At 40.9% G+C, this 12,632-nt stretch overlaps 1 protein-coding gene across 1 annotated transcript in view; it reads left to right on the top strand.

Moving 5' to 3' along the window:
- Positions 1–12,632, top strand: part of PXDNL (peroxidasin like) — a 414,188-nt gene that overhangs the window by 388,088 nt on the left and 13,468 nt on the right. The window contains 2 exon segments of the mRNA XM_019428907.2: positions 3,532–3,646; positions 8,231–8,360. Of these exon segments, the coding sequence (XP_019284452.2) occupies positions 3,532–3,646; positions 8,231–8,360 (245 nt within the window).

Genomic DNA, 12,632 nt, shown 5'->3' with positions numbered 1-12,632 from the left:
GAGGACAGCGAAGGCTGTGGCGGATGGGAAGTTCCACATACTGGCGCACGCACACGTTGCCTGAGGCTTCTTGGAAACGAGCCATGTTGCTTTGTCTTCATCCACACTTCCTGATGCTATTCCTGAAGCAGGAGCTGCTGTGTTTATTTGTGCCCCACCCCCAAGTCATATGTAGACCAGAAATTTGACAATACTTTTGAGCCGATTTGAATTCAAGTCATTAACTAGCCCTATTCATTCATTCATTCATTCATTCATCTATCCGTTCATTTCGTTAACAAAGAATGGTACCATTATTTTGAAGTTGCACAAACATATCTAAGAGTTTTAATCTTGTTATTTGTATATTTCTCATTCTTTGGTATAGTGTAGCAGTTAAGAGTTTGGACTTTTGAGGGGCGCCTGGGAGGCGCAGTTGGTTAAGCTTCTGACTTGGGCTCAGGTCGTGATCTCGCGGTTCGTGGGGTTGAGCTCTGCATCGGGCTCTGTACTGATAGCTCAGAGCCTCCTTCAGATTCTGTGTCTCCCTCTCTCCCTGCCCTTTCGCCGCTCATACTCTCTCTCTCTCTCAAAAATAAACATTAAAACAATTTTTTTTTTTAAAAAAAGGTTGGACCTTTGAGTCCAAATGTCTGGATTCAAATCCTGCCTCTTCTGTAAAAGCTGGAGTACCTCAGAGAAGGTAGTGTAACTTCTCTGTGCCTTAGGTTCCTCAAGTTCACAATAAGGATAAAAATATTCACCACACGTTATGACAAAGTTTCAAATAAATAATTGATGTCAAGCCTAAGAACAGAGTTCAAACAAGTGTATATACGTATTTATATCAGATATATAAGCAGAGGTGTAAAACCAAAGCATCTACCAAATTAACATACTGTTTAAATTCAGATGTTGTTTGCACAAGAGCCAAATATTCAGCAATCAAGGATGCTTTGCTTCTTCAGCTATATATAACTAGGGATAATACCAAAGTGAATTTTTTAAAAAAAGATGTCAGGACTCAAACAGCTGCCACATTAAAAGACCTGCATGGTCACTGCAGCCCTAGTGGGTTGCCCACCCAATCCTCCACTGATAGAAACTCTCAGTGCTCCTTCTGTGGTGAAACATGGGTGGGGGGAGTGCTTGTCTGTGTTTCTGTCCACATAATGTGCAGCGCTGTATGCCTGACATTACAAAGACCACTCTTTGCCTTTGGGTTTTATGTATATGACCTTTCATATTCTGTTGGTGCTTTAAAATACATTCTGAAGTTCTGTCTCCCAAAAAACAAAAATGAAAGACGATAGATAATGTGAGTTGACCTGCAGTCCCTTTTCTTTATGGTTTTTCCTTTTTAATGAGAATTAGAAGGGGAGATACTTGCTTGACTGGAAATGCCATGTTTTTCCACTTGCAAACTCTTCAAAACTAAGAACCACACCTTATTCCTTTCAATTTTCCCTGCATTGCTTAGTGTAATACCTTCGTTTAGGAAGTTCTACCTAAATATTCATTGCCAACAATGATATATTGCTCTGAAAGAGAAAAACTAAGTTTTATTACATGAGTTAAACCTAATGTTTTTAGCTGGGTTCTTTTTGTTCTCATTCCTACTTCTTTGTTTCTCACCTAGATCTGCAGATATTTGTGGATTGCTGATTATTGATGAGGTGCTAGGTTGAGGCAGTGGTGTAAAAATAAACATGTATAGATCTGTTAGTGTAATGCATAGATTTATCTATAATGTCTGAAAACTCTAGTTTCAAAAGTAACATAAGAAACGGTTTCAGCAACATGCATTTCCCACCAGTTGATCAGCAAAGCTGCCCAGTTGAGGTAGTTTGTCATTGCCACAGTGACACCTCCCTTGTTGAATACTTCTCTGTTCCCAGGAATTCTGTAGTTTCGTGTTCCTCCTTGATTGTCTGAAGTCTCCCACCTGTCCTGGGGCTCACCCCCGTTGAAGTGACTCAGACTTTGGAATAACCCATTTCTCTCCGCTTACTTATGTTTACTGGTTTTTTTACAAAGTTTTTAAACATTTGTGTGTTTTTTGAGAGACAGAGCATGGGTGGGGGAGGGGCAGAGACAGAGAATCTGAAGCCGGCTCCAGGCTTCGAGCTGTCAACACAGAGCCCGACGTGGGGCTAGAACCCACGAACTGAAGTCGGACACCCAACCGACTGAGCCACCAGGTGCCCCCACTGTTTTTAAGTTGTATAAATAATGACTTTCTCATTGAAAACTGGGAAAAAACAAAGGAGGTAGAATAAGAAAAAAGAAATAACAAATGTAACCAGTGTTCTAGACACATCAGTGTTACCATTTTGACATGTTTTCATTTCAGTTTATTTTCTATATGTTTTAATATTGGTGAGTTCATACTGTATAATGAAGTCTTTTTTTTTTTTCATTTTGTGTCAAATTTTACAGAATTTGCAGTTCATTATGTTGTTTGAAAAACTCAGCCTTCAGCTTTGCTCAGCAATTTATCATGGGCCACGTTCCTCTTGATTTTAATTTTCATATACTTAAGGTGAAGTTGTAAGTTGTCTTTACTCCCCCTTCCCTTAGAAATAACTGGATAACTGCCCAACACAAAAAGCTATAGGGTAAGTCCTTGTTCCCTTCCAATTTATGCTGCCCAGTGTAATCTTTTAGTTTCAACTGCATGGTGAAATGCTCTGGGATAGTTATCATGTTCCTCTTCCATCTAGTTTTTCCACCAGTATTAAAAATTCCTTTATTTATTTGTTTGTTTGTTTATTTATTTATTTATTTATTTTGAGCTTTAGTAGTTTTGCTTTCTGGAAAAGTAGGTTCTTCTATCGTTGTTTTTTCTTCTTCTCAATATACCTAGTTTCCAATCCAGCTATTTTCAGATGAAATTTAAAGGGCATTTTTTGTTGTCGTTTCATATTTACATAACAATTTTCATACCGTTCTCCTATATTTTTTTAATTGTGGCAAAAAACACCATTACTTCTACACAGAACGTGAAATCTCCCGTGCTCACTAACCATTTTATGCGCACAGCCCAGTCGTGTTAACTCAGTGCACATTGTTGTGCAGTCAAGATCATTTAAAAAAAGCTCGTCTTGGGGCGCCTGGGTGGCTCGGTCGGTTAAGCGTCCAACTTCGGCTCAGGTCATGATCTCCCAGTCCGTGAGTTCGAGCCCCGCATCGGGCTCTGTGCCGACGGTTCAGAGCCTGGAGCCTGTTTCGGATTCTGTGTCTCCCTCTCTCTCTGACCCTCCCCCGTTCATGCTGTGTCTCTCTTTGTCTCAAAAATAAATAAATGTTAAAAAAAACTCGTCTTGACTTGGTAGGCAGGGTAGATAAAGTAACTTGAAGGGCTCGGAATTTCAAGCATTCTGTCTACCGCAGTTTTGTTCCTTTCCTCATTGTCAAGTCCTCCGGTGAGCCGTGTCCTCAGCCACACTGCACTGACTGAAGGGCCTTGCACCCCCCTCCTCAGCTCAAGTGCTAATCAGGACGGTGATGCCAATGTCACATGACGCTCATGTGGATGCTTTTCCCCCACAGGCTGTAGGAGCAGAGGACAGTTGAGAGCATTCGCACAAGAGTCTCGAAAGAAACGCTCTGCTCAGTACAGCTATCCTGACGAGCAAGATAAGGACTTACGTGATCTGAGTCGTGGGTATGTACAGAAGTATTTAATTTCTTTAGGCTGTTTACTAGAGATTTGCTTCAAATGTACAGTTTGAGGGGTTTTATAGGAACCACAGTCGACTCATTTACATGCAGGATAACTTACACGAAGATGGACAAATAAATAAATTTTGTGATAAATATGGGTCCCTTTTCGCTGTGAACATCATATCCAGGGCAGGCTTGGCAGTAAATGCTTCTCAACAAAGTACAGAACATTGCACATCGTGAGTGTTATTTTCAATTCCTTAAATCGCATTATGGATATTGCTGTGTTTTAAATTCTTTTTGAAAATAGGAAACTCAGCATATTGTTTGTAAGAAAAGCAATAATGTTTATCAAGTTAAGTTGAGTTGAGTTCATGTACAGTCGGTTGCAAGGAAGGTTTAATTTGTGACCAAGATGGGATATTTTTGAACTCTTGGGAAATCGGGAAATGTCTATCTTGTTACTTTGAAATTTGTTAGGACTTGTCTTGTGACACTTACATACGAGCTTCATCTATGGTTACTTCTTTGCAACGTTTCTCCTCACATTGTCTCAGAAGCTTCTGAACACGGAAACAGGATATATTCAAGTAGCTCCTTTTCACTGAGTAAATATCAGTAGATGCTTGTGTAATTAAATTACCCAAAACAACAAACAAACAGAACCTTTGTAATTCACAGCCCCCTAGGAGGGGTACGTTGTGACCACACACTAATAACTTTGTCCTTCATAGCAGCCTCCTAAGTATTCTAATTCAGCCAAATTCAAAGTACATCATTGAAGTTCCTGTCTTCAATTAAAGTGGGAATTTGTGAAGTAAGATTTACTTACTGTCTTGTAAGATTTGCCGTCTAGGAGGGGAGGCAGGGTCATCTGATGAGAGAGACGGGTAAAGGCTTCAGATTCTGGCACAGGTTCATGGCGTTTCCACTACATAATTCCAAGTCATGTAAAATTTCAGAATCTCCGCTTCCTCGACCGTAAAATGGGCGGTACTTTCTGGGATTGTTATGTTGGGAATACGTCTATGTGAAGCACCTAATGGTAATGTGGGATGTGGCGTTTTATAGGCATTCCATAAAAGCCAGGATAGCAAATGCTGTTCCAGTGCTCACTATATGCTGAACATTTTTTTAAATACTACGCAAATAGTAACTCATTGAACAAAAGCGCTCGTGCAGGTACTGATACGAAATCGAATTCGGATGCCGTGTGGTTCAGAACAAGGTGTAGTTAGTTCTTCTGGGCCTTTAGCCTAGGCAGAGGCAGTATCTTGCGAAAGCGACTAAGGTTTTGATGAAGGTTTAGGGCTTACCAGTGTGGAAGAACAGTGAGCGTAGTCATGGGAGCAAAGAAAAGTGAGGTGTGTGTTTGGAGAGTGGTAAGGCTGGAGTGTCTGAATGAGCAGGTGTGTTCAGTGCTTAGGGATGAAGAGCATTCCGGAAGAATGTTCTATAAAAGGAGATGGAGGCAGAGAAAGAAAGGGCTTTAATTCCAGGCTAAGGAAGGAAACCTATTCCATATGTTCCTGGGGCCCCTTCTTGCAAGATAATTAGACCGCTGACCAGGAGCTGGAGCCCCAGTGAGAACCATCTGTAAATAATCTAAGTGGCAGGAAACAGTCACTGGGCCCTTACGTAACTTAGCATTTCATTTGCTTTGTAATTCACTCTCCTCCGTGACATGTTTCACCAGAGAAAACTTGGAAATAGATGTTGGCCCACATATTTGCAGGCGGGTTTTCTTTTCTTACAAGATGTCAATGGGGATGTGGCTCTGACAGTCACGTCCACACGTATGTGGCAAGGACAGCACAGCCAGTACCTGCCTTCTGCCCCCTCCTCTCCCCACGGCCACATCCAGGTCCTTCAAAAAGATTCATTTCACTTGTTTGGAGGTGATAACTGAATGTATGATATTATCCACACTCTTAAGATGACGGTGACCTTGTCGAAGTTGCGCCCACATGCGGCCTTTTGTCACTCGGCTACAGGTTGGACGATTTCAGTTTCAGCCTCCTGCCAGTCTTCCCGTATTTTACCCTCACACACTTTGCAATTGGGAGTTATCGTTGACGTGACAATAAAAAGATAATAGCAGCTTTGTTTTGTCCTGTAGCGACGTACTTCAGTGACCCATTGTAGGTGGTTCTGTGCTGCTCGGGCACAAGACATTCGTATGACGGAAGGTGGGGGGGGCGTTCCAGGGGAAACCGGGCCGAGTTTGCTGACCGGCTCCTACAGGGCCAGAGCCCCTCGATCGCCGTGCACAGAGCACGCAGGCTATGACTCGTGCTTTTCTCGTGCTTTTCTCGTGCTTTTCTCGTGCTTTTCACTCGTGCTTTTCTCCGCACATTCGTCTTTCTTGCATTTACCCTCCCTCACTTCAACACACTGTTCATGTGTTCGCATCACTTTAACTTGACAAATATTACTATTCTTTCATCACAAACTCCATGCTGAATTTCATGCTTCTAATAAGAATTGAAAATGTAGTGGGGCACTTGGGTGACTTAGTCGTGAAGCATCTGGCTCATGATTTCGGCTCAGGTCATGAGATCCAGCCCTGTGTCTGGCTCCAGGCTCAGACTCCCTCTCTCTCTGCCCCTCCCCCACTTGCTAGCTCTCTCTCTCTCTCTCTCTCTCTCATAAAATATTTAAAAACGGGAATTTAAAATACAACAACATCCATACTGTCCATGTTTTCTTTCATCCACCACCAGCCACCAATAATCTCCCCAGCTAGTATCTTTGTTTGTTTTCTCTCCTTCCACATTGCCTGAAACAAATCTAATCAGGCCCCAAATGTGTGGTTAAGAAAGGACTTTTAAATTTTGTTTCTAAAAATCCTGATTTGCATCTAGCTGTGCAATTTAATAGCTGTATAATATGGACATGTTAACAACCTTCTAAGCTACAGTATTCTCATCTGAAAAACAAGGCTGTTTCAAGTATCTCTTAGCACCACTGGGTGCCTTGATTGAGGTGATGCTGTGGCCTCCGGGGCAGAACAATCAGAACTGCAGGGTCCCTGAAATGGGTAAAGAACTACAGTCTGCTTTATTTAGCCTCGGTGACTCACCCACACCCCCTACTCCAGGCAGAAGCCATTACTTTTTTCTCTGTCTTTCTCGTACAAATGTTGTATTTCCCGCTCGCTGGTCACCCAGTCTTTTCTGAGAGAATGTGAGCGGCCTCCTTGCTGGAAAGCACCCCTACATCTATGTAGTGTAATGCCAGTCACATGACCTCCCCCCATCCTTGTTCCATTGTAAACACCATCCGATAGTGTAAAATCCGGTCTTGCCAATATCAGCTACTCCCCACGTTCCTGCATTCAACGCGTTAGATCTTGGTGATGCCTTTAGACAATCGTGCAGACTTCTTTGTGGTTAAATCCCTCTGGTTAGACACTGATGATTTACAGGAGAGAGCACTATGAAGACAAAAATCTCAGATAATTTTAATTCAAATTATCCATTGTCATTAATATCATCCATATCGACACCTGTGCCCTTGAATTGATTTGAACACAGCATCATAGTAAAAGCTGGTGTATGGCCCCTAATGATTCGTGGCACCTCTAAGTCAGTGTCTTAAGGGACATAGAGTTGATCTAGTGACTGAGCGTAACTGGCAGTGGTAACTTCTGTTCTTTTCCAGTGCTACCTTTTTCTAACTTCTGTCCCTCTGATGAAGACTCTGTGACATGTCCTCGGTTTAGGAATTGTTTTACAAGCTCATAGGACATGTCTGGCAAGCCATTTTCTTACTCAACAATAGAGGACATACATCAAGCAGAACAAAGGGGAACGGTTTTGAAAGTTACGACGACTTCTTCACAAGGAACAACTTTTAACAAAATTTGGAAAAAAGAAAAAAGAAAACTTGGCATAGCATGTCAAGTAAATCAAATTTATATATAAATATTTTTAACAAGATAGCATAATCATAGATGGGTGGAACTTTCACTTCAATTTTCTGAACTCATTATTTACCTCTGTCTTTTGAGAACTTCAGTTGAGCTCCAGGAATTATCTTTTAAATTCAGCCCGAGAATTTTTATTTCCTTTTATTATCGACAATACTGAGCTATTTTGCATCTGGTTTAAGATTAGATTTTTGTCAGACTAGTATTCTTATCTTAATTTAGTTCTTGCCATGAATTTATAATAGAGCAAGGAACTTTCCCACCTGGGTGCTATATAATGTATAATATTTAATTTGTCACTGCTCTTTCACTGTGAAATGAAATGAACAATTTTTAGCAAAAGACATAATTTGAGATCTAAATAATACGTCAGATAGATAGGTAATACTTCATGGCATTCCCTTTATGTCCTAAGAAACATTTCCTTATCATTTTAAGTAAACTGTGTGAAGCAGATGTGACACTCTGGATTGTCTCCTTAAGTGCCGTTTAATTTTAATTTCTAATTCCAGTCACATCTTTTTCTTTTTATGGTCACACAGAGCAGCAGTGACAATGCCATGTACATTCCAATGCCTGAGAAATACTTGTTGATTTTTTTTTTATCATGCAACTTTTATTTTTCAGCATTTTATTTGCTTCTTGTACACACAGGCAACAAGATCACTTGTCCGTAGATGAAGATGGTAGAAATGTGACGTTTCTGGCAAAAACAGAGTTTGCCCACGATTTCAGCAATTTTGCAGCAGAAATTCAAAAAACCATCAAAGCTCTCAGAGAGCAGGTATGTTCCCACGCCCAAATAATACGCCCTTATTGTATAGATTGGAATAAATAGATTTAAACAAATCTGACCAATAACTCTGTAAGTATATAGCACAAAATCGGGATAATAAAACGGGGTTATTATATATGTGGAGAGCTTCCTTGTAATAGTTGAATTCAGGGAAGGAGGACTTGGGTAAAACCCACATCCTGTCTACTAAATGCCGATGTGTTCCGCACACAAGGGTTCCTGTGTCGGGGGCTCTGTTCCTGCTCAGTGCATCCCTAAATAGTTGTGTTTGATTCTCTCTTCATCTCTGTGGATGTAGATAATTTGTAACAGGCACAACGCATACTTTTCTTATAATTTTTTTTTTGAAATGGAGTCAAGCAAGCATCTTAGGGATTACTGCTTTGTCTGGCTTTCCTTTTCTGAAAAAGTGATTGTTGAAAATGAAATTTCCACATGCCTCCGCACTTTTGCTTATTTTCTCAGTTGTCCTGGCTCATGGTTTATTTCACTTTTCCTAAAACTTGGGAAGGAACCCATGAGAGATTTGGCTTGATTAGAAATGGCAATTCGATGGTTTTATTCAGACATGGAGTCTGATCTCTTTCAAGGCACGGTGCCATGCTGGCTGTTTCTTTGACTTCAGTGTTACTGGCTTCAGTATATGCTTTCCTTTGTACCGTCAGCGCCTTGAGGCAGAAAGCACTGCGGGGGGTGTGAGAAGAACCCAGGGTCTGCTGCCAGGAACTTCCAATTTTACGAGTTGTGTGACCTGGGCAATTTATGTAACCACTCAGAGCAAGTGTCCGGCCTCTGGACTTTCAGGAATGTAATGAGAATCATATGAGATTATATGGCAGGGGCACTTTGTGAACAGTAACCCTCTCAATGTATTACTGTTGCGTGTGAACATAAACATATCATCTCGCATAGAAATGGGCGATTACCTGCTTGCTGTGTGTGCCACCCCGAGGGGCTGGCCGCAGCCACGGTCCACATCAGTGCTCTACCTACCCATCAGTGCCCGTCCTTGTGACCAGAACGCCCACTTGTCCGGTCACGGGTCCAATCTGAGTCTGAACATAAATCTGAAAGATGTGAAGCATTGTTTCTAGAAGGTTATTCTTAAAGGTTCAGGTTATTCTATCTTGGCCTGATTGAGGTGACCTAGGACTCTGGGACATCACTGAGTCTGGGAACCTCTGTTTCATTTGCAGTGAGCTCACGTGTCATAGAAGAGATAAATTATAATGGCAAGGCAGAGTCCTTAGCACTGGGCTGCAGAAGGTGGACCCTGCTGATTTTAAACACTAGTCTATTTATTTATGTAGGAAATTCTTTTTTTCATAAACCTCTTTTATGGGATTTGCAGACACAGGTAGAATCCATAAGCAACATTTCAGTCCAATTTTATCTACATGTTGTTGGTGATAATTACACCTTTGATATGTTTTATAGTGATTAGAAGCCTCCCAGATACCCTAAGACTACAGTAGCTGGCCCTGCTACGTGTCCAATAACACTCTGCGGTCGCACGTTATCTCTAAATCTATCCAGAAAAAGTGTTTTCCCTGTTAATTTGCTCTGTCTCTTCCATTCCATTGTAAATTTCTTAATAGCTGGGACGATCTCACCGCTGGATTCTCTGTGCCTGACACCTTGGTTTGCGAGCATAATTCGTTATGGAAACGTGTTTGTGATCCAAAGCACTTGTATATCAAAGCGGATGTCCCCGTAAGAAGTAATAGAAACTCAGATGATTCATTCCACAACCAAAAAATATTCACATAAAAATGATTACAATACTGCAATAAGGCGCAAAATAATAAAGAAAATACAAAACGTAGAGAAAAATAACTTAACCTGCACTTACCTTTGAAACCTTCATGGCTGGTGTGAGGGAGACAAGAGAAAGGAGGGCTATTGCATGGGACGACTTTCACTATCACTAATGGGCCATTGTATACGCTCACACGAATGTTGACTACAGTACAGTATTAATCAACTCTTGTCATATACTGTACTTAATGTAACTGACAATCAGGCAGCAGAGGGAAGGGTCTGACTGAAGAGTCAGCCTGACCTAGAATGAAGCAGAGCATTCCTAAGCTTACTCTTGTACGGAAAATCAAAGGACTGTCCATAGGTCCTTTGAAGTGACAAAAAATATACTAATGCCAGTTGTGGGCACCTCCCAACGTTCTGAAAAATCACTGATTACTGACAAACACCGCGGCCTGAGATTGAACTTCCAAGCATGGGTGATGATCCCCCAAAATCCCGCAGTGAAAGAGAGAGAGAGAGCTGGCGAGCCAGCAAGAAGAACCATGGGCTCGGTTGTGATCATGTGACATTCGGCATCACGTACTCCTCGTGTTGCAAGACATCACTCGTTTATCGAGTTAAAATTTATTAGAAGTGTTTGCTCTTCTGGTGGAACACTCACAGAACAGGTTACTCGCCATCCAGGGTTTTCCTGTGCTTGTTGAAAAGCAGTCTTTTTGTTGTAATGCAAAGAGTGTCAGAGCTATCAGGAATACAAAGGGTGTGTTAGGACCGGACAAGGCTGGAAGAGGCAGTTAAAAGGTCCTGAGAGCTCTTCTAGAAGTCCGAGGTTTCCCTTCCGCAGATGGGAAGACGTTGCAGTGGTGCACAGAGCCGTGTGCGCACTGAATGACGCCTAACAAAATCTTCACAGGTAAAAAATGGGATAAAGAAACAACTGTGACGTAATACCAGCATTGGGAAATCAATGCAGATCGTGTAAAGGCGATTGAACAAGGAGAAGAGTTGAGAATGGAACACAGATAAATGGAACCCATTTCCTGGGTGGCTCTCAGGAGCGTCTACAGCTACACCTAGGACCAGAGCAGTAGGCACTCAGAGGTGGACAGGAAGAAGACAGGAGTGCTGAGGGCAAGCCGTATTTTCAGATAGGAGAAGCCCTTAGGATTTGCTACTAATCTGTCATTACTGTACAAAGACCTGAGTTTCAACGTTGAAATGGTGAAAGTGAGCCTCTTAGCTAAAGACAGACATTTCTGACGATTCAGCATGTGCAGCTTTGTGGCTTTTCTATTGCCCGTCAACATGGATGCAATATATCCTGTAAATAAATAAAAAACAAAACTCAAACGCTTTGATGTATGAAAAATGAGCGTCCAGATAAAGTCATGTGTATTTTTCTTGGTCAAATTAAAGACAATGAAGAAGTAGATTAAACAGGAAATGGAAACCGTAGTCCATAGTGGTACTCATCACACAGGAGATTATTGTTGTTCTTGAGACCTGTCCCTTGTCTATGAGAAAAGATTCCAACCTTCATTATTAGCGAAGGGTTTCGACCTTTACTTTCTAACCCTAGGTGCATTATGTCTACGGGGCTGTGAGATAGTGTCAGTCTTGACAGTTTCCGTTGTTTGTCGTTTACATTTATTAGGTGACTTTGGAATGTCTAGAAAAGATATGCATTGATGTTGATCCCTTAACCATGATAGAATCAAAGTAATGAAAGTGGTCTGCAAATTCCATGGTATTCTAGCTGCATTGTAATCGGTGGATTATAGCGGATTATATTTGCCCTTTAAATATGATTCTGATCATTGCAGAGATAATTAGAGCCAAAGCTACACTCAGAACATTTAATTATTTCAGTTTTTGATAGTGCCTGATTTACTTGGCTGTGGAGGGTGTCTGGTCGGGGAGGTGGTTGTATATAATAAATAATGAGATGATATTTAAAAAAGTATACCTTTAATTAAAAGTAAACTCTGAGCGAGGTTTTCAAATTGGTGTCACAGTAAGTACTTTATAAAGAAGAGTTGAAACTTGGGGACAAAATCTCAGATCCCTGGTATCATGTTGAATGAATATAGAGTATAATAAGACATATATCAGACTCAAGCCATCAGATTTTTAAAAGGAAATCCAAGCCATCCAAATCAGGTCTTAAACCACTTATTTCAAGTTCTATTCAAGTTAAATAAGGTAGACAAGGTTGCATTTAATATTTAAAATTAATAAGAGAAGCATATACTATATTTTGGTATAAATGTCAAGACATAATAAAATTGAACCGTGGTCTTCATAATGGTATATGCTTTTTCCACAACGCTTTAGTATAATGGGTATATTTTCTCCTTTTCTAGGACCGTATCATACAGGTATTCATTATTTTATGGTTGAGGTTTATGTTGTTTATACCTGTCGTTGTGACATTATTAGCCAGAGCTAGAATTTACTTAAAACATTATAGGCTAGGAATTTATCTTGCAGATATAG

This window comes from Panthera pardus, unplaced genomic scaffold (genome assembly GCF_024362965.1).
Source record: "Panthera pardus isolate Hobbes unplaced genomic scaffold, ASM2436296v1 HiC_scaffold_7, whole genome shotgun sequence".
Taxonomy (NCBI): domain Eukaryota; kingdom Metazoa; phylum Chordata; class Mammalia; order Carnivora; family Felidae; genus Panthera; species Panthera pardus.
The sequence above is the reverse complement of the archived record's forward strand: the minus strand, read 5'-3'. Positions and strand labels throughout refer to the sequence as shown.